This window comes from Loxodonta africana, chromosome 6, assembly GCF_030014295.1.
Source record: "Loxodonta africana isolate mLoxAfr1 chromosome 6, mLoxAfr1.hap2, whole genome shotgun sequence".
Lineage (NCBI taxonomy): Eukaryota > Metazoa > Chordata > Mammalia > Proboscidea > Elephantidae > Loxodonta > Loxodonta africana.
Window position 1 is genome coordinate 108,124,394 of NC_087347.1, and position 27,373 is coordinate 108,151,766.

Below are 27,373 nucleotides of genomic sequence, written 5' to 3' on the forward strand. Positions count from 1 at the left end.
TTTTAAGAACTACCTGTATGGGATCTAAATGAAAAAAACAACTTGAAAGACTAGATAACAACTTAGGGGGCAGTGAGTTTATGTTAATGGAGAAGAAATGACTCAGAAAAGGACAGTGAGAATAGTTATACAACTTGAAGAATGTAAACAATGTTACCAAATTGTACATGTAAAAATTTTTGTATTAGTATGTGTTCTGGTGTGTATATTCTCAAAAACAAAAATTATTACATACATACATACATATGTATATATATATACACACACACACACACACACACACACACACACACCCTGGTGGCATAGTGGTTAAGGGCTAACCAAAGCGTTGGCAGTTTGAATCTGCCAGGCGCTCCTTGGAAACTCTATGAGGCAGTTCTACTCTGTCTTATAGGGTGGCTATGAGTTGGAATCGACTCTATGGCACTAGGTTTGGGTTTTTGGTTTTTGGTATGTATAGCTGCCTAACGTAAATTTTACTGAAAATAGAGGAGCTATTAGAAATTTCAGAAGTAAAGTTAGAAACACACATATATCATTTACACTAAAACTTCCTGAGGGAAAATGGTGTAATGAAGACGGCAGGTACTCAGTTTGGAAAAAGAGAAATGTTCTTAAAATTCCTGGCACTTCCACTAACTAGCTGTGACCTCACAGAGTTTTATGTGTAAAATGGAACAGTCATGTCTCTCACTGACCCAAGATTGTTATTTCAGTCAACACAGATAATATTAAGCACCTGTACAATTATGTTTCTCAGTCAGTAAAAACAATATATGCATATTTCCCTGGCAGCCAGATTTTATTTTTTTAGACAAAAATATGAGTTTGAAACCTATTTTTTCCCCCTCAAATCTAGATATGTTAGGTGAATATTACAATTAAGAGGCTACTATTTATATTGACATTGTATAATTAAATTACAGGTCTCTCAATAGACTATATGGAGAACAAGCTTTATTGGATCAGTTCGGGAAATGGAACCATAAATAGGTGCAACCTGGATGGTGGTAATTTAGAAGTGATAGAGTCAATGAAAGAGGAATTAACAAAAGCTACAGCCCTGACCATCATGGGTAAGTGTAACAGTTCTATAGCTGGAATGCTTCCTATTGATTGGAATTTAATTAATTATGATCTGTTAAAAGTCGAAGAAAGTTACTGCTCCATTAACACCAGAAGCACATTCAAATTGCACATTTCTGTGAGGTTTTTTCCTTTTTCCTTTTTTCAACTTTAGCAAACAGACTTGTAAGATTATCCAGATTAGACATTTAGTGCTGTTGGTAATACGACTTGACTGTTATTGATTCTTGGCTTGCCATGACTTGTATTTTTTTAGGATTATTTTCTATGTTCTACTGCCATGCTCTAAAGTGTAAGGGTCTTGTGTATTTGTCACATTAAAGTAAAACCTGGCTTATCTGTGCTTATAAAGGATAGCTCGAGCCATATAGATAATTCTAGAGACAAGGCAACAGGATCTAATTTGACGAATGGTTGAAATAGTCCCCTGAAAATAATTATTTCCCACATTTAGAAATAAGTAGAGATTTTACGGATTTGAGCCTCATTTCCATTCCTTTCCATTAGTCTTCTGGATAAAAAGGATGCCAGGGAAAGCAAGACAGTTAAGAAGCTGCAAGGGAGATAATGACTTTCCAGAGAACAAATAATCAACCTCTACTGTAATTGATATATGTTCTAATTTTTGACATGCATTTTAATTTAAAACAATACTTTGCATTTTAAGAATGATTTAAGAATGGATCCCAGAAAGAAGTGCTTTTTGTTGAGAATGGCTCTGCCTTAGTGCATGGCTGACTCTAAGTCATAGGGCCTTTTAATTTTATATTCTAAAATTATTCAGCTCTTTCACCATTTCACAGATGTAAGGTGAAGTTTTTTTTTGATAATTATGTGTGTATGAAATTTAGAAGTAAACAGTTGTTAATTGGGAAAGGTTTGAAAATTCATTTTCTAGACAAAAAATATATTTTCAACACCTTTGATTTTCAGTGAGATGAAAAATATGTAAATGAAAGTATACAAGGTTTAAAACCAAAGTTCCACTGTTATCCAGTCGATTCCAACTCGTAGCAACCCTATAGGACAGAGTAGTACTGCCCTGTAGGGTTTCCAAAGAGCAGCTGGTAGATTCAAATTGCTGACCTTTTGGTTCACAGCCAAGCCCTCAACCACTGCGCCACCAGTGCCCCACATAAGGTTTAGAAATTACAAATTATTATTTCAGACATGGTAAGTACAGAATATAAGAAATGTTTATTTTTTAATTTAGCTGAATTTTACAAACATTTATCTAGCACTTTTTATGTGCAGATGCTGTGCTAAGCACCAATGTATAAATAGGTACTGGACACTATTTGCAATAGAACTTACATTTCTGTGAGCGAGAGAGAGGAAATTAAATCAATTCAACCAATTAGTAAGCATTAATATCATCTCTATTTCAGTTTTTATGGTAGAGAAATATAGACATTAAATATATCTGCCTGCGTGATAAAGATGGCTGGGTGGCATAAACAGTTAGGTGCTCAACTTCTAGCTAAAAGATTGGAATTTTGAACTCACCCACAGGCACCTGGGAAAATAGGCCTGGTGATTTGCTTCTGAAAGGTCACAGCCTTGAAAGAAGCCCTATGGAGCAGTTCTGTACTAGACAAATGGGGTCTCTATGAATCGGAATTGACTCAAAGGCAACTAACAACATTAATAGCATATCACAAAGTATAACGTACACTTTACACCTTGTATGATAATGTACGTGACCAAAACAACAAAAACCAAACTCAGTGCTGTCAAGTCGATTCCGACTCATAGTGACCCTATAAGACAGAGCAGAACTGCCCCATAGAGTTTCTAAGGAGCGCCTGGCAGATTCAAACTGCCCACCCTTTGGTTAGCAGCCATAGCACTTAACCACTACTCCACCAGGGTTTCCAATGTATGTGACAGTACTTTTTAAAAACCAGAGTTCTATACAAATGTCAGACAAAGTTGGAGGCTGGCGTCAATTTAATCTAATTCTTAAAACATTCTAATTTTACCTAGTTTTGGGTATTTCCAGATATGTGACATAATACTGCTTCATATATTTTAGTTGTTTTCTTTTGCTATCCTCCTGTTATCAGTTTTACTCATATTTGTTTCTAATTATTTCTTAGAATTAAGTCTTTAAAATACTTTTTTATCCAGGTGGGAAATTTTCACTTTTAAGAAATATATATATATATATATATATATTTAATTCTCCGATTTTCTTTTTAAACTTCGAGCTCCTTTTTGACACTTTATCAGTCCCTGTGCTCTTCTGAGAGCCTAATACGGCAGGTCTTCTCATTGTATGTGTCCAAAAATAAAAAATATATTTAACAAAATGGTTGTACCTGCCAACTAAGTTATTTTAGAATGCAAATCTATTTACAATAGTTCCATACTCAATTAGAATAAAATATGATTTTGTATTCCTCAAAATTGCCACATTAACAAGAGCTTGTTGTTTTATGTGTACCTGAACATGTTTTAAAGCAGCTAAATAAAACTAAACAAAGTTTACATTTTGAAAGTGGTTAGGTAAGCTATAACAATCCCCAAATCAACACCCACATTATGTTTTCAAAAACTGAATTCCAATATACCTTATGAAATCAACAAAAAACTAGCAAACACTACAACTAAAGAACTAAACAAATTAGAAGAAATGTGTTAAAAATATGTCATAACATTTGAAGGCAAGTCATTTTCTAGTGAATATGTGCGCTATAAAAATCACTGCCTCATGGAAAAATTTAAGACTTTGTAAAGGTTTCTTTCTCCTAACATGATTGCTACTGACACTACTCTGAGTAGGAGGAAATTAATACTAAACTTAACGAAACTCAATTCTATTAGCACAGTTTCAAAAAAAGGAGCAGGTTGTCCATTCTGGGAAAACATAAAGTCAGTTAGCTGTGTTCATGGATAAAATTGAAGAGGGAAGGTTTTGGTGAAATCATGTCATACTGTATTAGCACAGTGAATCTGCTATGACATCAGCTCTGCTGGGAACTTGAGATGGGACAAATTAAAATACTTTTAACAAGGGAATGACTTTTTTTTGAGTACCCTCACACCACTAAAATTTGATTAACCCTGAAAGATAAATATAAAAATAACAAAGTCTATTTTTTAATGGTTCTAATGGCAGTCGATTACATGAATATATCAAAATACATCTACAGTTTTAGGTTTAAATTTAAAAGGTATCACCAAAGGGAAGTAGGTGAGAAATGGCTATTTTACAAAGTCCCAGCCTTAGGCTCCAGACTTACTCTTCTGTTCAGACACCTTTCAGAGCCTCCACTTTTTTTCTTTGGGGATGGAAAGGTGATGACCTGCTTCCTGCAGAGGCTGAATATTATGGCCATATTTAAAAGGTCAGTAAAAAAAATAAAACCAAACAACCTCATTACTATCTGGGGGATTACTAATGATTACAGTTTCAGATGTTTAAGGGGAAATTTGCCTGCAGCGATCCTGAAATTGCACGCCCAGAAAATGAAGAAACAACTGTGCTCTGAGGTAGCCAGTGTACAAATGTATGCCACCTCCTCAGAGAGACTACATCAGCAATTGACGATAGGTAACTGAATGTCTGTTTCTCACTAAAATTTAAGAATGATTTTATTAAAGCTAAGTTTAAAATATCTTTAGACATTTTTTCACAAAACTTTAAATGAAAGGCTTGTAATTTCTAACTACTTAGGGTTGTCAGATTTACTTACGCTAGTGTACACATAATAAACTGGGGGAAAAAAAAGGCTTTACAATCTGAAAATTAGGCAAAAGGAATCTGGCAAGGCCCAAATTAAAGTCATTATTTGATTATTCAACCCAGTCCAAGACTCTAATACCAATATTACTATAGCTAGAACTCACAAATTCTTCCATATTTCTCCTTTTAAGAGGTAGACCTTAATTTTCTTCTCCTCGAGGATGGGCTAGACTTATCAACTCACTTCTAATGAATAAAATAAGGTGGAGGTGGCCATGTGTGATTCTGGAGACTAAGTCATGAAAGGCACAGGCTTCCTCCTTGCCTTCTCTCTTGGATTGCTCACTCAGGGCAAAGCCAGCTGATGTGTCATAAGGACACCCAAGCAACTTATGGACAGGACAAATTAGCAAGGGACTGAGACCTCCATCCAGCAGCCATGTGAATGAATTATCTTAAAAGTGGAACCTCCAGCTCTAATCAAGCTTTCCAGAGAACTACAGTCCTGGCCAACAGCTCTACAGCAACCTCAAGAGAGATCTCAAACCAGAACCACCCACATAAGCTATTCCCAGATTGCTAACACATAGAAACTGAGTGGAATAATAACTATTTATTGTTGCTTTATGAAGTATGCTATGTTTTAAGGTAATTTGTTACACAGAAATAAATTACTAATACATGTTTCTACTTCAACTACAGAGCACTTGTTTAATTTAAAAACAGATACTACAAAGTCAAATGCCTACAGGGGTCAGGCAGGTTGGATGAATGAGTGAAGTGGGTCAGGCGTAGTAAACCCAATAGCTCCAACATGATTGTAACTAGGAACTGAGTCTAGGATTCACTATCTAGAAGTGGCAGGAAGTGTGACAAGATAAAAAGAACAAATACCCCAGTTAAGGTTAGAACCACTTCTCACCTCTGCTTATTTTTTCATTAGGAACATTGCCCAGTTGTGCCAGGTTGTTTGTTTTTCAAGAGGAACTAGAAATCCAGATTTTTATTTAAATTTAATAATTTTAAAATATTAGCGAATAATCAACTTAAACAAAACCAAGCAGTGTACAGGATAACACATAGCACAGGCTAACCATGGAAGGCAGCTCTGTGGAAGCCAAACAAAGAATGAACACCGTGCCACTAGAGCAACACCCTGTGTGCTAGATTCAGCCTGAGGAAGCCAGTTGCCATCTCGGGTTTAGTCATTATTTATACCGGTGACGTTGAGACGGGGTTGGAGTTAAGGCAGCCAATATCCAGCTGTACCTTTAGAGGGGGCTGTATTAGAAAAAGATTTCTGGTGGTGCAGCGGTTAAGAGCTCATCTGCTAACCAAAAGGTCAGCAGTTCAAATCCACCAGCTGCTCCTTGGAAACCCTGTGGGGCAGTTCTACTTAATCCTATAGGGTCTCTATAAATTGTAATCGACTCCATGGCAACTGGTAGTGGGAAAAAAAAAAAAATCATCTGGTAGAGCTGGCATAATTTACAGAGACAAAAGAGTCCCTTTTGTAGATGACCAAACTGAAAAACCCAAAGCCATTGCCGTAGAGTCTATTCTGACTCATAGCAACCCTATAGGACAGAGTAGAACTGCCTCATAGGGTTTTCCAAGGAGCAGATGGTGGATTTGAACTGCAAACCTTTTAGTTAGCAGCAAAGCGTGTAAGTACTACGCCACTAGGACAAGTGATTTCTCAGCAGGTTTTGTGGTCTCGTTTGATGAGACCTTGTATTCACACTGAAGTAGGTAGGTTAAAATTGCACCAAAATGAGGTCAATCTGTTATCTGAGTTGAACTGTAGACAAGGAAATATAACTGCTAGACTGCTACTTGTGAGCTTGCACTCTAAAAGCGAGAGATGACCAATGCCGTTGGTTTTTCCATTCACTCAATAAATGCTTATTAAGTGCCTACCATATGTCTGACACTGCTATACATGTTGACAAAAGTCCTGACTTCATCAAACATGCATAATAGCATGGGTGACCAACAATGAAGACAATAAATAAGTAAAATATATGCTCTGACAGGTAAGTGTTAAGTGCTAAGAAAAATAAATGAATAAATAAGCAAGCAAGGAAGGAAGGAAATGAGATAAGAAGTATATGGAATGGGGATGAAATTTTGGATTGGGTGGCCAAGGAAGGCCATACTAAAATAGTGGCTTCTGAGTAAACACCTAAAGGAAGTGAACGAAGAGTGAGGGAATATTGTGTGAACTAATAAGAACAGTTTTATTTGCCTATTTATATTGGTTTTGTGTTATGTTTTTAAAATACTTTGTTTTAAAAAAACGTAAAAAAAAAAATTAGTTACATTTAAATAACAACAACAACAACAAAAATCATCCCAGGTAATTCTGATAATTTACCAGGTTGGAGAACACAGGTATGCTGATGACATCTTTTAGGTTTACAAGCTTCAGTGTAGTTTTGTTTGTGCTTCATTTCATCTTCAGTGAGTCAGAGGATTAAGTTTAGTGGTCAGATGTGACTGACACATTCTATACAGTGACTGGTGAGTGCTCTATGCCCTCCAAGTTACTGCATGTAAGCTGACCAGCTTATAAATTTTAACATGAAATTCTTCCCCATTCTTAAAGGAGAACACATCAGTTGTGTTTTCCCAACCATCAGGACTTTCTTCTCATCTGTTTTTAAATACAATAGCTAGTATGACTAAAATTATAACTACTACTATTTCTCTTAGAATTTTTTTTCTCAGTGTTTACCAAGTCTTTTTTTTTAATTTATTTATTGTGCTTTAAGTGAAAGTTTACAAATCAAGTCAGTCTCTCATACAAAAATTATACATACCTTGCTATGTACTCCTAGCTGTTCTCCCCATAGTGAGACAACATGCTTCTCCTCCCCTCCCTGTATTCCCCGTGTCCATTCAACCAGCTCCTGTCCTCTCTTCCTTCTCATCTCACCTCCAGACAAGAGTTGCCCACATAGTCTCGTGCGTCTACTTGAGCCAAAAAGCTCACTCCTCACCAATGTCACTATCTATCTCATAGTCCAGTCCAACCCCTGTCTGAAGAGTTGGCTTTCGGAATGGTTCCAGTCTTGGGCTAACAAAGGGCCCGGGGACCATGACCTCCAGGGTCCCTGTAGTCTCAGTCAGACCGTTAAGCCTGGTCTTTTTACTGGAATTTGAGATCTGCATCCCACTGTTCTCCTGCTCCATCAGGGATTCTCTGTCGTGTTCCCTGTCAGGGCAGTCATTGGTGGTAGCCAGGCACCATCTAGTTCTTCAAGTCTCAGGCTGATGTGGTTTCTGGTTTATGTGGCCATTTCAGTCTCTTGGGCTTATCTTTACCATGTGTTTTCGTGCCTTTGTGAGTAGGAAGTGAAGGTCATTGAAACTATTGATTAAAATTAGGCTTTGGGATAGTCAGCACTACTTGACCTAGATAAATTCACAGAAGTTTCATAGACACATCCAAACTCCTGAGGGACCAAGTTACTGGGCTGAAGGCTGTGGGGACCATGATCTCGAGGGACATCTAGCTCAATTGGCATAACATAGTTGATAAAGAAAATGTTCTACATTCTACTTTGGTGAGTAGTACAGGGGTCTTAAAAGCTTGTGAGTGGCCATCTAAAATACTTCAGTGGTCTCACTCCATCTAGATCAAGGGAAAATGAAGAAAACCAAAGACACAAGGGAAAGATTAGTCCAAAGGACTAATGGACCACAAGTACTACAGCCTCCCCCAGACTCAGTCCAGCACAACTAGATGGTGCCTGGCTATCACCACCAACTGCTCTGATAGGGATCACAATAGAGTGTCCCAGACAAAGCTGGAGAAAAATGTAGAACAAAATTCAAATTCACAAAAAAAGACCAGGCTTACTGGTCTGACAAAGACTGGAGAAACCCTGATAGTATGGTCCCCAGACACCCTTTTAGTTCAGTACTGAGGTCACTCCTGAGGTTCACCCTTCAGCCAAGAATTAGACAGGCCCATAAAATAAACAAGAATACAGGTAGCTCAACCATGTATACACGATTAAATGGGCGCACCAGCCCAGAGGCAGGGACTGGATGGCAGGAGGGAACAGGAAAGCTGGACAAATGGAAACGGGAACCCAAAGTTGACAAGGGGAGAGTGTTGACACGTTGGGGGGTTGACAACAAATGCCACAAAACAATTTGTGTATTAATTGTTTAATGAGAAACTGATTTTCTCTGTAAACCTTCATCTAAAGCGCAATAAATAAATAAATAAAAGGAACATATGAGATTTTTAACCAGGGCACTGACAAAAAAATAGCAACAATTATCAATACAAGTAATAGAGCAGTCAAGTCACCACTGGAACAGAAAAAAAAAAATTGTGTGTTGAGCCCATAGAAAGTACGAACAAATATCCTTAAGGATTATACTTGTTAAAGATTTTCAGGAGGAAGCCTTCTCCATCTGATCCTCATTTACTTCTACTCTAGCCAAATATACTACACTCTAGGTGCACTACCTATCGTTTATCTGAATGCCAAACCAAATCAAACTCATTGCTGTCAAGTCGATTCCAGCTCATAGTGACCCTATAGGACACAGTAGAACTGCCCCATAGAGTTTCCAAGGAATGACCAGTTGTTCGAACTGCTGACCTTTTGGTTCGCGGTTGAGCTCTTAACCACTGCACCACCAGGGCTCCTTTTATCTGACTACGTCCTACTTATGTCTGTATTTGCCTTGCTGATCATTCACCCTTTACTGCTTTCCATTTTCATCAGATACCATTTGAAATACCAGCCATCTTTCAAAAATAAATTCATCTTTACTATAATGTGGTTTGAGATCTCGCCCTCCTAATGTAATGGAATATATATATATATGCATACACACACATTTGTCTTTTATAATCATTATCTATGAAGATGTCTTCTCCATTACTTTTGGGCCACATTTTATTCATATATGCATTCCTCATGAGTCATAGCAAGGTGCTTTGAATGTATTACATTTCAATAAGTAATAATAGAATATTGAATGAATAAAATAATAACCATCCACATGCAAAAATATGCCCCATGGCAATGAAAAAATATTTTCGGTCAAAACAGGCAAATGTTTATGGAGAGTGACTACAACCATAACTATACTGTAGAATTTAAATATTTATTGAAACAAATATTAAAAAAAAACAAAATTAAAAACCTATGAGCTTGGATTGAGAAGGGAAGAAATGCATAAAAAGATAAATGTGTACAATATAGTCAGTCATTTTTAGAACATATTTTACATACATACATCTAGAAATTCAAGTAAAGAAGAATATATTGAATTTTGTTCTTAAAGAAACTAAGCAGTTTAATGGGAGGAAGAAAAAAAAAAAAAGTAAGTGAATGGGTTCCAAAACAAAAACTCTTTTATTTTAGGCTCTTGAGTGCAGTCTCTAATAGCTAGGGCTAAAGGCATTATTCTCTTTAATAATAATAAGCAATACAGGTAGTCCCCAACTTACTACGTATTCAAGTTATGACAAACCATACTTACAACCTTTCTTTTTTTACATTTTTTGGGGTATTAAAATATATCTGTAAGTTTATATGTAATATTTCCAACCCCCAAAGACAAATTAAGTCAAATTTATAAAGATACTGTTAATAAAAGACAATAATAGAGAAAACCAAAAAAAAAAAAAAAAAAGTGAGGTATTTGACTTGTCAGAAGTCATAAGAACATTACCCCGCCTTAAGTTGGGGACTACTACCTGTAGTGTAAGTAAATAAAACATTCTAGTACTTCATGTAATTCTCACAACAAGCCCATGAGAGGGGTAACATTAACACTGCTTATTTCAGATGTCCTAAAAGAGGCTCAGCTAGACTAATTGCACAAACCAAAAAAAAAAAAAAAACCTGTTGCTGTGAAGTCAATTCATAATAGAACTGCTCCATGGGGTTTCCAAGGAGGAGTTGCTAGTTTAGAATTGCCGACCTTTTAGGTTAGCAGCCAAGCTCTTAACCAATGTACCACCAGGGCTCCTAGTTAATTGCTCAGAGTTACACAGTTAATAATCAAATTCAACAAGTTTTGTAACCTATGAGTCTTAGACTTAAAACCTATGCTCCTTCTAGGAATTTGTTCTTACAGTTAGGTGTATGTGCACTAAGATGTACACAAGAATATACTAGGAAGGTTGCTTGTAATAGAAAAAGCCTAAAAACAACCTACAAGTCCATTATAATGAGCCAGTCAAATTAATCATGTTATATCTTTACAGTAAAATAATATGCAGCCATTACATGTAAGGTAAATCTGTATGTATTTATTTGAACCATTCTTCAAAATACGTTTTTTATGGAAAAGAGGTAGATTCAAAAAGCCTATACAGACTACTCCATTTTTTTGCCATACATATGTATATTTTTAAATTAAAAACAAGTATATACATGTATATCTATACACATATATTTATATAGATCTATCTATATCTGTATCAGAATCTATATCTATATCATCTATACAGCTGTTGTTGTTAGGTGCTGTGAAGTTGATTCCAACTCATATTGACCCCAAGTGATAGAGTAGAACTACTCCATAGAGTTTTCTATGCTGTAATCTTTACAGGAGCAAATCACCAGGTCTTTCCTCCAGCAGAGCCACTGGGTAAGTTAGAACTGCCAACCTTTAGGTTATCAGCCAAGAGCATAACCATTGTACCACCAGGTTGTGTGTGCATATATATGTACACGTGTATGTATATATGTACTGGAGACTTTGTGGCGCAGTGGTTAAAGTGGCCTCTCTGCTGGAGGAAGATGTGGCAGTCTGCTTCTGTAAAGCAGATCTACTCTGTCCTATAGGGCCGACATGAGTCGGAATTGACTCCACAGCAGTGGTTTTGTTTTATGTATATATACTTTTATCCACTATGCTGCACTGTTTATCTCAATAAATATTATCTAGAGACTACTCTGTTACTCTATACTGGGCAATCTACACATGTTAGTGCTACCAGACATGGTAACCTTACAATGGAGGTATTGTGACTGCAGTATTACCACTGGAAACCATGGACTGCTTAGGGTCAAAGCTGGGTCTGTAACATAAACTTGTCTAATTCCAAAGCCATTACACCAGTGGTTCTTAGCTCAAGGAGATTTTGACCAGGACATTTCACAATGCCTGGAGATACATTTGATTTTCAAGTGTTCGGGGTAGGGACATTACTGGCGTCTAGTAGTTAGGAGGCTAGAAATACTGGTAAACATCCTATGATGCACATGATAGCCCCCCAATAAGAAATCAATTGATCCAAAATATCAGTAATGCCATGTTGAGAAACCTGCTGTATACCCAGAAAGCCTACTTCTGATCCTGAGGCCAATAACTTCTATAAAGCATGATATTGTAACTGTAGGCCCACCATCGCAAATGTTTGCTAAAATAGAAATCCTTAGAAAATAAGTAAATAATAGTGATATTTATAAAAGCTGATGGTATGAAATTTTCTTGAAGAGAAAGATAGGGTAACAGGGTGGGAAGACAATGCACTTCTCTTTTTTTTTCTTCTTTCTTTCAAATTTAATTTAATAAAAAAAAGTCAGAATTCACTTCCCTTGTTTTTATATTAACCTGTTCCAATTTCGATTCATTTAGTCCTTTAACAATGTGTCAAGCAGCTATTATGCAACAGGCAGGCACCGTTTAGGTGCTAGGATAACAAAACCAAAAAAAAAAAACCGTTACTGTCCAGTAAATTCCAACTCGTAGTGACCCTCCAGGGACAGAGTAGAACTGCCCCGTAGAGTTTCCAAGGAGCACCTGGTGGATTTGAACTACCAACCTTTTGATTAGCAGCCACTATGCCATGAGGATTTCCATAAATCCTCATAAAACAGATAATTATCATAAAACAGATAATTATCCCCTGTCCTCAAGGAGCGAATATTCCCAGTGGAAGAAAACATAGTAAAAACAAATAAATGAAATAAAATTTATCAGATGGCGAAAGTACTATTCGAGAAAATCCAATTAGGGCATAGAATCGAAGAGTGCAGAGTTGAGTTGAGAGGAGAGCCAGAAGAATTGCAGTTTTAAGTGGAGAGGTTATGGTGGATCTCACCAAGAAGTCACAGATAAGTAAAAATCAAAAGGAAGGGAGGGGTGAGCCATTCACGTATCGGGGGAAGAACATGTAAAGAAAAGAGAACAGGAAATACAAAGAGACTGTGAGACTGTATTATCAAACACCTTTTGCTTTTGGAAGGAAGTCTAAACTTTTTTTTTTTTTTTTTAATGACACAGACATACATCTTTCTTTCCCCCTTCATGAAACTTTTACTTATTTAAAAAAAATACCTGATGTTTCATGTGGTTTAACTTCTGCCATTAATCTGTTGAAACAGAAGAACATATCATTATTCTATGCATATAATATATTAAGAACAAGCTAAAAGCAATCTACAAGATCATTACTTCTTTAATATAAAGCATTTAGTTTTCATGTTTATGGAATACTTTATAATGATGAAATTAGTTCTGCTCCATGTGTTTTGCTTTATTTCCAATTTATTATACACACTATTGCTATTAATGATTATGCATTTTAATAAGAAAGAACTTTCTAGTAAATGTGATTATTTCAAACTGTTATGGTTAATGTTTATAGAAATAATAAACATAAATCAGTCACATGAAGAAAATAATTATAGTTACTTAGAACAAAATTTTGAAGTACTCCTAAGTGTTTTAATTTCAAATGTTCTAAAATTAAAAACATGAGTGATTTATACACTTATGGAATTTTATTAAATGAGTTAACGTTGTCTAAATTTAGAAAAAAATGGTTTATTAGTTAAGAAAGATTGGGTTTTTTTCTGATAACTATAGCTAGACACTGGTTTTCTGAGATCACATATTTATAAAATATTCTCAGGATAAAGCATCCATGGAACATGAAATGTTATGCTACTGAACAGATTTTTCAATAAAGAGTCTTTAAAATAGCTTAGATAAATAATCCCAGCTACTGCCTTTCTCAGGGATTTAGACAGTGTTAATTTTCTTAGATGTATGAATGCTCATCAATGCAATTTTATTAAATATTTTTATAATAATTAATAGGTTTGTACCTAACTTCAGGAGCCATGGTGGCACAGTGGTTAAGAGCTCAGCTGCTAACCAGAAGGTTGGTAATTTGAATCCACTAGCTACTCCTTGGAAACCCTATGGGACTCTGTCCTATAGGGTCACTATGAGTTGGAATCAACTCGACAGCAGTGCGTTTTTTTGGTTAAGTTACATAAATATGTTCTACTTAAGAAAATACAAATAATAAAAAGCTGAACAAATACCATATAATTTAAAAAGATGCAAATGCTATCCCGTTTACATAAAATTGTGTTTACAATCACTTTTCAGCAAAAGATCCAGCGATGGATTTATTACACTTGTTTTACACTTACATCTACAATTTGGTATACATAGCCTAGTTTATTTAAAGCATACTCCAATGACTCTACCTGTTTTTAAGTGATTCTGTTTTCAAATCAGGACAAGTTACTTTTTAGTGCACATTAAGCAATGTCTCTTAGTTCAAGGAACTTAAAATACACCCACCTGAATTTTCTAAGCCATCAGTCTTCTAATTTTGCTGTAACACTATTCATTAAAGTAACAGTAATGTATGAAGTCTATCCAGGCAATTTGCCCAGCACTAAGTACAGTACATAGTTGTCTTCTCTAAGCGCTCAAACCACCATTAATGAAAACTAATAGCCCATCAAAATTTACATTAAAAGTACTACGAGGAATCTCCAAAGGACTATATGTGATACTCTTCCAGCGAGTTTTGTCACCTTAAATTGCTGTGTTCCAATATGATGTTCTTCTTAATGCCAATTACCTACAAGAATGGATAAATACAACAATCGTAACGTACATCGTAGCACTATTTTTGTAACCAGATTATAATTAGTGATGACAGAATGCTCTCATTAGCATAAACGGAATAATTGCATACTCTCAGCTTTTCCCATAGTTAAAAGCTTTAAATAGTGGTTGTTTCCCCTTGCTAAAATGCTAAAGGTTAACTTTTCCTGGAATCATTACAAGAAAAGGAACTTTATATTGTTCAATGCATTTAAAAAAAAGAATAAATTAAAAAAAATTACAATTGTGTTCAGCAGGAAGATAATTGCTTTATTTATATCACGCTCATTTACTTTCTTTCATTTAAAAAGAGGAAATAGGATATTTAGAGTGGAAAAAGACATAGTATGCTTTAGATTTACAATAGATTATTTTAGTTAAAATGAATTACTGCTGGCATTTTAATCAGAGCCTGAGAATGAATTAAGAGAATCAAAGAGATTATTCTAGAAGTCTGCAAATATACTGTAAGCATTATCTTGGAATCAGGCCATGATCTGGTGAATATTACTCATTTAAACTGAGGCTAAACAATCAAACTTCAGCCTTTCTGACTCTGCGGCAATATTGTTTAACCTAAACTAGACTTGGGCAGATGACATCTGATCACAGGAGGACTTTACTTTGATGACTGTAGTGCGCCTGACCCAAGTCATGATCTTTCCAATCATTGCATATGCATGTGAAAACTGGACAATGAAAAAGGAAGTCATAAGAAGAACTGATGCATTTAAATTGTGAAGTTGGCAAAGCATAGTGAATATCCAGTGGATTGACAGAAGAATGAACAAATCTGCCTTAGAAAAAATACAGCCAGAACACTCCTTAGAAGTGAGGATGGCCAGACTTTGCCTTGTGACTTTAGACATGTCATCAGGAAAGAACAATTGCTAGAAAAAGATATCATATTTGATAAAGTAGAAGGTCAATGAAAGCTAGTGAAACCCTCAATGAGATGGATTAACACAATAGTCACAACAATGCAGTCAGACTTACCAATGGTCATGAAGATGGCACAGGAGCAGATGACATTGTGTTCTGTTATACATAAGGTTGTCAGAAGTCAGAGCCGACTTGATGGCAGCTCAAAACAACAACATATATATAGATTTAGGTATATTTTTGAAAACTATATTTTTGCCTCAACATCAATATATTTAAATTTCTTTGTTTTCCTTTGCGTAATCATTATCATCATATTCTAACATTAGTGTGAGAAGAGTATTACATATAACTAAGTTTAAAAGTTTGCATCATTTTAATTCTAATTAATATTGTTACATATTTAAACTTTTTATAATCGTTCAAAGAATATCTTGAGTAGCATAGGAATTTTTTTTTAAAGGCCATAAATTATGTGCACCTTTTTAAACTAATATGCTTTCAGGTTTTTAAATTATATAGCTATAAGTGTTCTATCTAGTTTTGGATATAGATATCTCAAAGATGGATAGTACTTAAAAGGCCAGTGATGGGATTATTTTGTGCTGAATTGACTCCTAATGAGGTCAGGTGTGAGAGAAAAAAAAAAAAAAATTCTGTTATCTTAGAATGGAGGTAAGAGTATTGTCTAAAAAACCTGATGAGATTTAGAAGGACAGGTAGGAGACTCAGAAACCTTTACGAGAGAACTCTTTAGTTGAAACAGTTGTTGTTGTTATTGTTGTGTGCCTTCAAATCAATTTCAATTCATAGCGACCCTACAAGACATAGTAGAATTGCCCCATAGGGTTTCCTCCGCTGTAATCTTTAAGGGAGCAGATCTCCAGGTCTGTCCTTTCAGTCAGTGGCTGAACACTTAACCCTTGTGCCACCAGGGGTCCTTGTTAATACAGTAAGAAAACACAAATAATACCTATGGCATTGGTGAGGACTACAAAGATTGAGATTTGGAGTAAAAGAAAAATTTAAGGATGAATTTGACCTTATCATCTCTAGTATTGCCTCTAATGGAGAAATGCTAAAGGCTTTTTTTTTTTTTAATTGGAATATTTCTTATATTTCTATTGGATGGACAACAGAATATATATATAAAAGCTGAATACTTATAGAAAGTAGCTAAATGAGTAAAATTTCAAAGTTACTTAATCATACTCTATTTCTTGAAAATTTATCTGGTCACTCTTCTTAAAAAATATGTTTCTTTTTTTTGACCATTGAGTCAGTTCTGTTATAGACGAGAACTGCTCCATGGGGTTTTTCTGGCTGTAATCTTTACAGAAGCAGATTTCTTCTGTGATGTTGATGGTTACGTTCCAATGCCCAACCATTTTGAGTGCAAATCACTTGCACACGGGGAGGTGGGGTGGGGGGAACCTTTGCCACTGACTACATTCCAAATCATAGCAACCCTATAGGACAGAGTAGGACTGCCCCATAGGGTTTCCAAGGCCATAATCTTTAGGGAAGGCACTGCCACGTCTTTTTCCTGCAGAGCAGCTGGTAGATTCTAACTGCCAACCTTTCGGTTAGTAGCCAAGTGCTTTAACTACTGTGCCATCAGGGCTTCTTTTGCACCACCTGGGGACCTGGAAATAGCTACTACTATGCCCCTAAGTCATTCTCATGCAAATTAAATCTAAGCATTTCAAGGTTTGTTTTGTTTTGTTTTCTCTTACGATTTTCTGCCATCAAGATTTTTGTAGGGAATTCTGATTGTGAGAAATCTAGTCAAAGTAGAAGAATACATGGTGTGTAATGACAAAATCGCATGTCCAGGTCATCTTACCACTCTTTTAAAAAAATGAATAAATAACTTATTGTGCCAGTGAGGTGATCATTTTTCTTTAAATCCCAAATATATAATGAGAATTGTATGTATCTACGAATTCAGTTACATTCCCTATCCAAGAACATTATATTTTGATTTATTTCTAACATACTGAGTCCATATCTAGTAGATTTTCACATACAAAGATGAGAGCACGAAGAAGTGCAAAATAATGACTTTCATCCTGAGTTTCTTTGTAAAAGGTACATACATTTTTGTTAATTTTATCATTTACATTTGAAACATAACATTTGCGATTATGTAAACTACAAAGTAAAGGATTTTAAGTTAATGCTCACTTGAAAAACAAATTTATTTTTATTTTCTGATTCAAATGTATGCACCAGCTGACAGCTATACTGTCCAATTTAATCTCAAGTATTGAGTTGCAATGACATAATATTTTGGTAACTGATTACTTAAATGGTCAACTTTTCCCCTTGAAATGTGCTATAATGTGGAGGTTTTAACATGTTTTTAATTTCAAGTAAATGCATATATCACATTAAATTATTTGAGAAAGACAAGAACATGGCAAATGGGAGCACCAAAGATCATTTATTTGTCATAGTGTTTATACTTTAACCTTTTTTCCCCAGTAATATATGTATATTTACACCCACACATGTATTTCTAGGCAGTAAATTTTACAATATTAATTATTTGGCAGTGTCAAGAGTTAGGTAGTAACTATAATAACGACTGTCATATTTTAATGATATGGACAGAATAGTTAACTATCCAAGATAGAGCAGCCATTTTAAACAATTTTTAAATATTGAAACCTTAAGCTATACTGTGTGTGTGTGTGTTCAAGCCAGAATAAAATGCTAGTTTGTTGATTCTCATTTTATATAAAAAATATTGCTCAAGAAGCACACTGTAAAGAAATTTAGATGAGTTGAAATCAAAATTGGTTATATAATATTAATATTAATACAGTAATTTTTTAAAAAACTAAAAATGCTAACATTTAAAAGTATCAATTTTTTGCAGTAGTATTGTGCTTTAAAGTTGTATTTGGAAAGGCTAAATTTTATGACACATTTAAAAATTATATATAAACTAACTTTTAATGTGTCATAAGTAATGCTTTTCATGTCAATTCGTATTTCTATATCATTTTACTGTTTATATAATATCTTACTATATGCTTATATATTTTACTAAAATAACCCCCTATATATCAACATATAAGTTTTTTTTTTCTTTTTCTTAATTATAAATGTTGTGATGGCAATCGATACAAGTACTTATTTGCAGAGCTTAGAATACTGATTTAAATATAAAATTTCTACATCAAATGCTTTACACATTTTTTGGCTTTACCATCAATTCTCTTTTGCTCTCTGGAATAGCATAGGCATTCTGTCAGTTGATGAAAGCAATACTATTCCTTAGATTCACACTCACACCCCAGAAATATTTGTTTAGCTATTTTTTTTTTTTAATTCCAAATGACATGGTTTTGAGGCCCTTCTCCTTCATGACTGCCATTTTCTAAACCTGCTTCCATTTGTCAGAGTACCTCCAAAAACTGAATACCAAGACAGTGAATAAATAAACACAAAAGACAATGTCAGATAGCGAAAAGCTCTGCAAAATAAAACAGGGTAGAGTTTCCAGGAAGTCCTCATTTAGGAAGTACCAGGGAGCTTACAATTGAATGACGAGAAAGATCTAGCCTTGTGAAGATTTCTAAAGAACTTTCTAGCCTGAGAAAATAACAAATAAAAAGTCTTTAAGGACCAAGGGAGAATGAAGAACACCAAGGACACAAGGTAATCACAAGCCCAAGAGACAGAAAGGGCCACATAAACCAGAGACTCCATCAGCCTGAGACCAGAAGAACTAGATGGTGCCCAGCTACAACTGATGACTGCCCTGACAGGGAACACGACAGAGAACCCCTGAGGAAACAGGACAGCAGTGAGATGCAGGCCCCAAATTCTAGTAAAAAGACAAGACTTAATGGTCTGACTGAGACTAGAAGGACCCCGGTGGTCATGGCCCTCAGACCTTCTGTTGGCCCAGGACAGGAACCATTCCCAAAGCCAACTCTTCAGACAGGGATCGAACTGGACAATGGGATAGAGAGGGATGCTGGTGTGGAGTGAGCTTCTTGGATCAGGTGGACACTTGAGACTATGTTTGCACCTCCTTCCTGGAGGGGAGATGAGATGGTAGAGGGGGTTATAAAGTGGCAAAAAGGACACGAAAAGAGATAGTGGAGGAAGGGAGCGGGCTGTCTCATTAGGCGGAGAGCAATCCGAAGTATGTAGCAGGTGTATATAAGTTTTTGTGTGAGAGACTGACTTGATTTGTAAACTTTCACTTAAAGCACAATTAAAAAAAGATTATAGCCAAGAAAAAAAAAAATGTCCTTAAGGCTGGAAAACACTTGGCATGTTCTTGCTAGTCTGATCAGTGTGGCAGAAGTTTCTTTAAGAGCAGAGGAGTGCCAAGTGAGAGCAGACCAAGAGGGATTTATCAGCTATGGTAAAGACTGAAAATGTCATTCTAATAACCTGACGAAGGGTCAAAAGGAGGAATTTTATAATCTGGCTTATGTTTTAAGAGAATCACTGGGTGCTGTGTGAAGACTAGACCACGGAGGAGGGCAGAAATAGAAGCTGGAGAACTCTAGGAGACCGTTACAGGAGCTCAGATGAGAAATGATGTTGGCTTGGACTAGAATGGTAGCAGTGGAAATAGAAAGAGTGGAGGATAGAGCATGGTAGGTAACTGGAATGATTTTGAAGGTAAGGTTACCCTTAGAGTGGGTTTTATCTCACTGGCTCCTGTTTTCCTTCATAACTTGAATCTTCAAAATGTCTCGGACTCTTTTAAATAACTTTCCCAGTACTCCTCTATCCTGCCTTTAATAAATGAGTGGATATAAGGGAGAGTCATCAACTAACTTTATCCTTTTTAGACCATACCTAGGCAAAGCATCTTTACTGGAATAAGACACCCTGTAGCAGAAATAAGCTGCGTTTGTAGCTCCAGATCAGCAATATTTCATGGACAACCCTCCCAACATGTAGACCCAATTCAATAATGCCCTGGAAAAATATGGATTACTAAAACCCTTGACCCAGATCTCACACATGTAGAAGACCCTGAAAAAGCTGCTGTACTTGGAGGCTGGTGAGACCTGAGAAGTACAAGAAACAGCCAGGGCTGCAGTGGAGACCCAACAAGAAGATCCTGAAGTCTCTAGCTCTTGACATTGTGGAGAGGGAATGAAACTGATGTCCTTTTTGTTGTCCTTGACAACAAATGTCCCATTAAACTCTTTCAGCCTCACTCTGTGAAAGATTAAAGAGGGCCACAGCCTACTCAACCAGGGCCTTTTGCAGGCTGACCTAAGTAGGCAGTGGTGGCCCAGGAGCCCAAAGCCATTTTCCTACACTTGCTCCCATGACCGGTCCCCTGAAGACTATAGCCTACATGGCACCAAAGACCAACTATTTGTGCAGAAGAAAGTCCCAGAGCTCCTGGGACACTTGAACCCAGCCACATTTCAAGGAATCTCATCTTGTCCTGAGGGGATTGGACATGCCCCCCATTCTCATGTTTACATGGGCTCAAGGGGTGAGGGGTTCTGTGAATTTGAGAGTCATACTCAGGCTGAGGGGCCATCTCATCTGCCTGCAGGGAGCATTCTGTCACCAGCCTCTCCTCAGACCATTCAAGTACAGGTAAACTAGGGTCACACTATTATCCTGGCTCCAAGTCAGGCTGCCTGTGATTCCTGGTGCTAACAGAACAAAACTGGCTTCTTGGGTGGGCCCATTCCTCTCCTTAATGCTACAGGGAGCCCATTAGCTTAACAAGCAAAAAATTATTCTCTTAAATTCTTCTCCTAAACAAAGAATTAAGTTATTTTTTCTGAACACTATTAATCTCATTTGTTTCAACATAACAGTTACAAATACAAATAAAACTTCTAATATTTTATTTCCCTTACCCTAATAGATCGCCTTATGTATGACTTGGAGATCACTGCAGTAGAGGGTGATGTCCCTGAGACCTTGGGGGTGATCACCACAGGTAGATAGCACTGTTCTTTTCCACCCATCAAGACTTGTACTACTAATCTCAGCCATCTTCCATGTAAATGCATGTCCCTAGCCATAAGATTAAAAAAAAAAAACAAGCAAACGAACAAAAAAAACCCCAAACATGTGTTACAGAGTAGAGCTGTGCTCCACAGGGTTTTCAAGACTGTGACCTTTTGGAAGCAGATTGCCAGGCCTTTCTCCCAAGGTGCCTCTGGGTGGGTTTGAACTACCTACCTTTTGGTTAATAGTTGAGCGCTTAATTATTTTTTGTGCCATTCAGGTACTCCAGCCAAAAGACAAGTCACATCAAATCATGAAAAAGTAGTGCAAATCCACCCGTAGTTCTCAAAAAATAATTTCACTTATATTCCTATTGATGGCAGGTGGAAATATTTTTCTAAATTGTTTATGTAATAGCATCAGTATAGCCACAGTATGTTTCAGATTTGTTGTTGTTGTTGACTCATTGATTCAATACAATTATTGCCCTTACCATTGTAGTCACTGAGGGTGGTAGAATTTTTCCTATTTTACAATTGAGGGGACTGATATTAAGAGTTCAAGTAAGTTGCTCAAGACCACCCAGAGAGTAAGTGTCACAGTCTGGTATCAAACCAGGTTTGTATGACTCTTTTACCTATTGTAGTGACTCTCAACAAAACTTAAAGAAAACCAACTGTTTCCAATCACCAATCTGACAAAAAGGGTCCTTGTCTTTTCCTGAGTAAGAATAGACACAAAAGACAAATTTTATCTTCAGCAAGCTTTATTTTGCTTGAGTCAAGCTAAAGGAATCAGAGGGGATCTGATCTATGCCTTTCCAAAAGACTAACTTTCCAAAAGAAGCAAGGCTAGGGCTTATATGGGTTCGGTGGAGACAATAGAGTAATGAATATTTAGTGGGCTTCTTTCAAGGGGTGAGTACTTCTCAGAATGGCAATGTATGTTAATTAGGTTGCACGTGCATCTGGAATCTAAGATGGAACCCAACGATATTCAAGATGGAGTCCTCTTGGCAGCCCTCGTCATCACTTACTATGGGATATAGCGCAAGCGCACTTGATCTTTGGCACTACCTCACCATCTTTGGAGGGCTAAGGGAGGTTAAACAGCAATCATACTTTGTTCTTCTGAGCATGTGGAGCCTGTAAAGGAAGGGACTAGAAAAACACTAGGAAGGAGATAGTAATTCATAGGTTGTTTCAATCTTATCTCATATTGACAGGGTGGGTTCCTGTTTACCCAACTTCTAGAGGGTAATCTTTCAAAAGCTCTTTTGTTCCACTAGCCCAGTTAACCGTATCTGTCTCACAACCACCATGGGATAGGCGTTGGGGTATAGAAGGCAAGAGAGTTTAATAAGACATGGTTCCTGCCCTGAAGAATCTTACATTTTAAACAAAGAGATAGGCATGAAAATAAGGTGCTAAGAAATCTTGAGTGTTATAATCGAATTCTGCACAGACCACAGAGCAATACAAAGGATCAGGTAAACCATTCTACCTCATGGTTGAGAGGTGGGGGAAGCAAAGCTTTCTATTAAAGATACCATTTGAGCTGAGTCTGGAATCTGTGAATGTGTTCATTATTCAGATAATAGGCGTGGAGGTGGGCATAGTGGCGTAGGTGAGGATTCCATGTGGAGGAAGGAGAATGAGGGCAAGCACATAAAAGCATAAGGGTATTTTGGAATTATAATTTTGGAAAACTAGAAATGCAATCAAGTCTGTATTATCCTTAACTTCGGTAATGGAAAATGAGGAAGAGAACACAGAAAATACGTACTTTGGACACAAATGCAACTGTGGGACAAGATGGATATTTAACACCATGTATCTAATTAAAATGTTCAAATAGCTCTGTTATCTGAGCTGAGCAGTTCTTTCCTTCTTCCTCCTGTCTTCGTTTTATAATGAAAACAATCTTGGGTGAAATCAGATTTCATTGAATAAATTCAGCTTTTTATTTTCTAAATATTATAGCAAGTAGTTATCTTGAGCTGGCTTGTTTTTGTCAGCTAATTCCTCAATCTCACTGCCATTCTCTCCTTCACCATTGCACAAATACTAGGTCCCTGGCAAGACAGTCCAGCCATCAACATGGAAATTAAATTACCTGCCATTCTGAAGTTTTTGTCCTCATAACCCCAGAATGCCCCTCAGCTTCAATGAGGCAAGCCTCACAATATAACAATGAATTGAAAGAGTTTAGAGCCATATCTGTCAGTTCAAGGTTACAAAAGGCTTCCCATCAAAATCCAAGGCTTTGTTCACAGTACTCTCTCCTTCACTGTCCTTCTCCAAATTTTCCTCTAAAAAAAAAAAAGCCTTAGGAGAAGGCAGGGCAAAGAGACTTCTAGTAATATCATGGCCACAATAAAACAGATTTTTGCAAAGGTCTTCAGTGAAACTGCAGAGAGCTGCTCTGGCATAGAAGAGCAGCTAACAAGCTAACAGACTGCTGTAAGCGAACATACCCACCTCTGATTGTCCAGGTGGAGGGGCGTTCCTGATTTGCAGTAGGTACAATGTAAAAATGTCGTGGTTCCTATATAATCATAAATAATGGGCTCGTCTTGATATGTAGACATTCCTCTAGTCCATAATAGTTTTATTTTTCTTTACAAATGAGCTGCCCTTTGGTTATTTTCTCTTCCGTTTTTGCCATAACGTGGTTAATCTATTCTTGAAAAATTGAAAGTTGACAGCAATTCAACATTCTTGGAACGTGGAGCACTGGCGGCAGTAACAGACCTGGCAATGGAAAATTAAGTAGGCATCAAATCAAGGATGGCCTCAGTGCCATGCTAAGGGATTTGGCAGGGGGCAGCCATTGGAGAGTTTTAAGCAGCAGAATGACATACTGAGATTTGCATTTTAGAACAATCACTCTACTGTTTCCTCAACAATGGCAGTCAGGAAAATGAGAAGTGATGAGGCCCTGAACTCAGCAGTTTCAGTGGGAATGGAGAGGAAGTAAAGCATTCCCGACATAATAAGGATGAAGGAGTAAGTGGGCTTGCACAGTTTGGATAGGGGTCCAGGAGGGGCAATGGAAGTGGGAAAGGAGAAAAAGAAAGAGAACTGTCAGGTTTTTACCTCTGATGACAAAAGTGCAGGCCATTCATTGGAAGAAGTCTACTGGGAAAGAAGCATAATCGGGAAAAATAAAATGTGTTTTATTTTTATAACATTAACTTTGAGGAGCCTTTTTGGTAATGTTATGTTTGAGGTTATATCCAGGTAGCTACTATGCAGTTGGATACATTGAATGAAAATCAAGAGGATATTAGGCACGAGACAGAAATTTTGGGGTCATTAGCATAACATGTACTTAGTGAGAATGGTTTAGCCCCACCCTCCACCTGCCCACCCATGTTCCCTTTCAGCTCTTGGCTATTTCTTTTTTTTTCAATGCAATTTCTTTTCGTATTCATTCCATATTTATTGCTTATTTATTTATTTATTTACTATTTCTTTTAAAGTTTTAGATATAGTTCACTGATTGCAGTTCTACGCTGACCTATATAGGGTTGCTATGAGGTGGAATTGACTCGACAGCAGTGGGTTTGATTTTTTTTCTTTTTCTTTTGGTTTTATTGATTTGCTACAGTGGTACAATGGAAGCCAGAGATGCAGTTCTCTTAAGCCTTCTGCCCAACATGCATTTCACTTCTTTGTCCTAAAGTTCTCTGTTTCCTTGCTTCGGTCTAGACTGATTGATCTCAGGGTTTGCTGCTGCTGTCATGGTTGGATCTCTGTTCACCAACGCCTTGGGGGACTCCTTTGCTTATGGGCTCTGTTTCCTAGATCCCATGTATTCATTCCCAGTTTACTCGCTTGTTTTAGTGAAGTACAGCTTCCAGCAGTTTTCTGAGAAAGACATTTTTGTCAACACAACAAATGTCAGAAAATGTCTTCAATCTACCTTTAGATTTGACTGGCTGGGTAGAGAAATCCAGGTTGAAAGTCATTTTAATCAGATCTTTCTAGACATGCTTGATTGTCTTCTCGATTTTAATGTTACTTTTGAGAAATCCAATGCTATTTTGATATTGGATGGAGCCTTTATTATTAGCAGCTTTTTCTTTCTAGAAATGTTTAGGATTTTTCTTTGCCCCTGCTATTCTGGCATTGGAAGAAAATGTGTGCCTGTTTTCATCCATTTTGCTCAGAACTTGTTTGGTTATGTTAATATGAAAATTAATGTCCTTCTGTTCTAGAAAATCATGTTAAATTATTTTTTAATGATTTTTTTCTTGTTTCTCAATGATCTTTCTAAGCTCATATAATTTAGATGATTTATTTTCATTTTCTTGCTTTTTTTAAACTTCAGAATTTCTTCACAATAGCAGTTTTAATCTCTTAGTTTTATTTTGGGTTCCCTAAATATTCCTTTTTTATAACCTCCTATTCTTGCTTCAAGCATATAATTTTTATCATAACTCTGAGGATATTAATTTATTTTCTTTTTTTTCTCTGCTGTTTCTCTTTCTTCTGAGTATCTGTGTTTACTGTTTGATTTGTCTCTTGGTCATGGTGAAAGCTTTCTTCAGTTATTTGGTGTTTCTTGGCTATCTCTTCACCTTTCTAATCACTGGAAATTCTGTGTGTTTGAGAATCACGGTATAGGTATCAAGCTGATTCCAAATCATGGTGACCCCATGAATTTCAAAGTAGAATTGAGCTCTGTAGGATTTTCAATTACTGTACGGTTATTTTTGGGGATTAAATCACTAGGCTGTTTTTCCTAAGTGCCTCTGGGTGGACTTGAACCTCCAGCTTTTACGGTTAGCAAACACGTGTGTTAACTATTTCCACCAAAAAGTGAAACCCTCTAATTTTTCATTTGGGTGATATAAACCTGGATGCCAGCTTCATCAGAGTGTGGAGAAAAGGGTCTGAGAAGTTCAATGATTCAGCTTGTAGGCCCGTGGTTTTTAAACTTGGTTTCACATTAAAATAATCAAGGAAGAGGTCACAAATCCAGATGCCCATGTCACAGGCCATAACAATTGAATGAGAATCCCTGGAGCTAGAACCCAGGCATTTGTGTAAAGTTCCACCACTTGATTCTAAAGTTTGGTGCATGTAGTGAACCACTGGGCCAGCAGCATCTGGATTGCCTAGAAATCTTTAAGAATTGCAAATAATCTGGCCCCACCCTAGCCATGCTGAATGAGAAACTGAGGGTGGGGCCCAATGATCTGTATTTTAACAAGCCCTCCAGGTGATTTTGATGCTCAAATTTGAGACTCACTAGATGGCTCAGTGGTTAAGCTACTTTAACCACTACCCATAAAAAACCAGTTGCCTTTAGTAAATTGGGACTCATAGTGGCCCAGTAGGATAGAGTAGAACTGCCCCATAGAGCTTCCAAGGAGTGCCTGGTGGATTCGAACTACTGACCTTTATGGTTAGCAGCTATAGCTCTTAACCAGGGTTTCTGACTGGTGGCTGCTGACCGGAAGGTGGCAGACCAACCCACCAGCAAAGCTCTTAAACACTGCTCCACCAGGGCATGTTAAAGATTAAACCAAAAAACCAAACCCATTGCCGTTGATTCCGGCTCCCTGGTGGTGTAGTGGTTAAGAGTTTGGCCACCAACCAAAAGGATGACAGTTCGAATCCACCAGGCGCTCCTTCAAAACCATATGGGCGGTTATACTCTGTCCTATAGGGTTGCTATGAGTCAGAATTGACTTGATGGCAATGCTTTTTGTTTGTTTGTTTTTGGTGGCTTATCCTCAGTGTCCTACTGATTCATCCTCTCCAGAGGGTAAATTTGTAGTCTTTGACCAGAGTTAAGGAGAGGACACTCCTTGACTGTGTATACTGGGTTCTAACTATTTAAATCGACTAAACCAAC

The 27,373-nt window shown here is 36.9% G+C and overlaps 1 protein-coding gene across 1 annotated transcript in view; it reads left to right on the plus strand.

Moving 5' to 3' along the window:
• LRP1B (LDL receptor related protein 1B) overlaps positions 1–27,373 on the plus strand; it is a 1,749,164-nt gene that overhangs the window by 1,132,658 nt on the left and 589,133 nt on the right. The window contains exon 31 of the mRNA XM_064287257.1: positions 927–1,076. Within this exon, the coding sequence (XP_064143327.1) occupies positions 927–1,076 (150 nt within the window). The remainder of the gene's footprint in view (positions 1–926; positions 1,077–27,373) is intronic.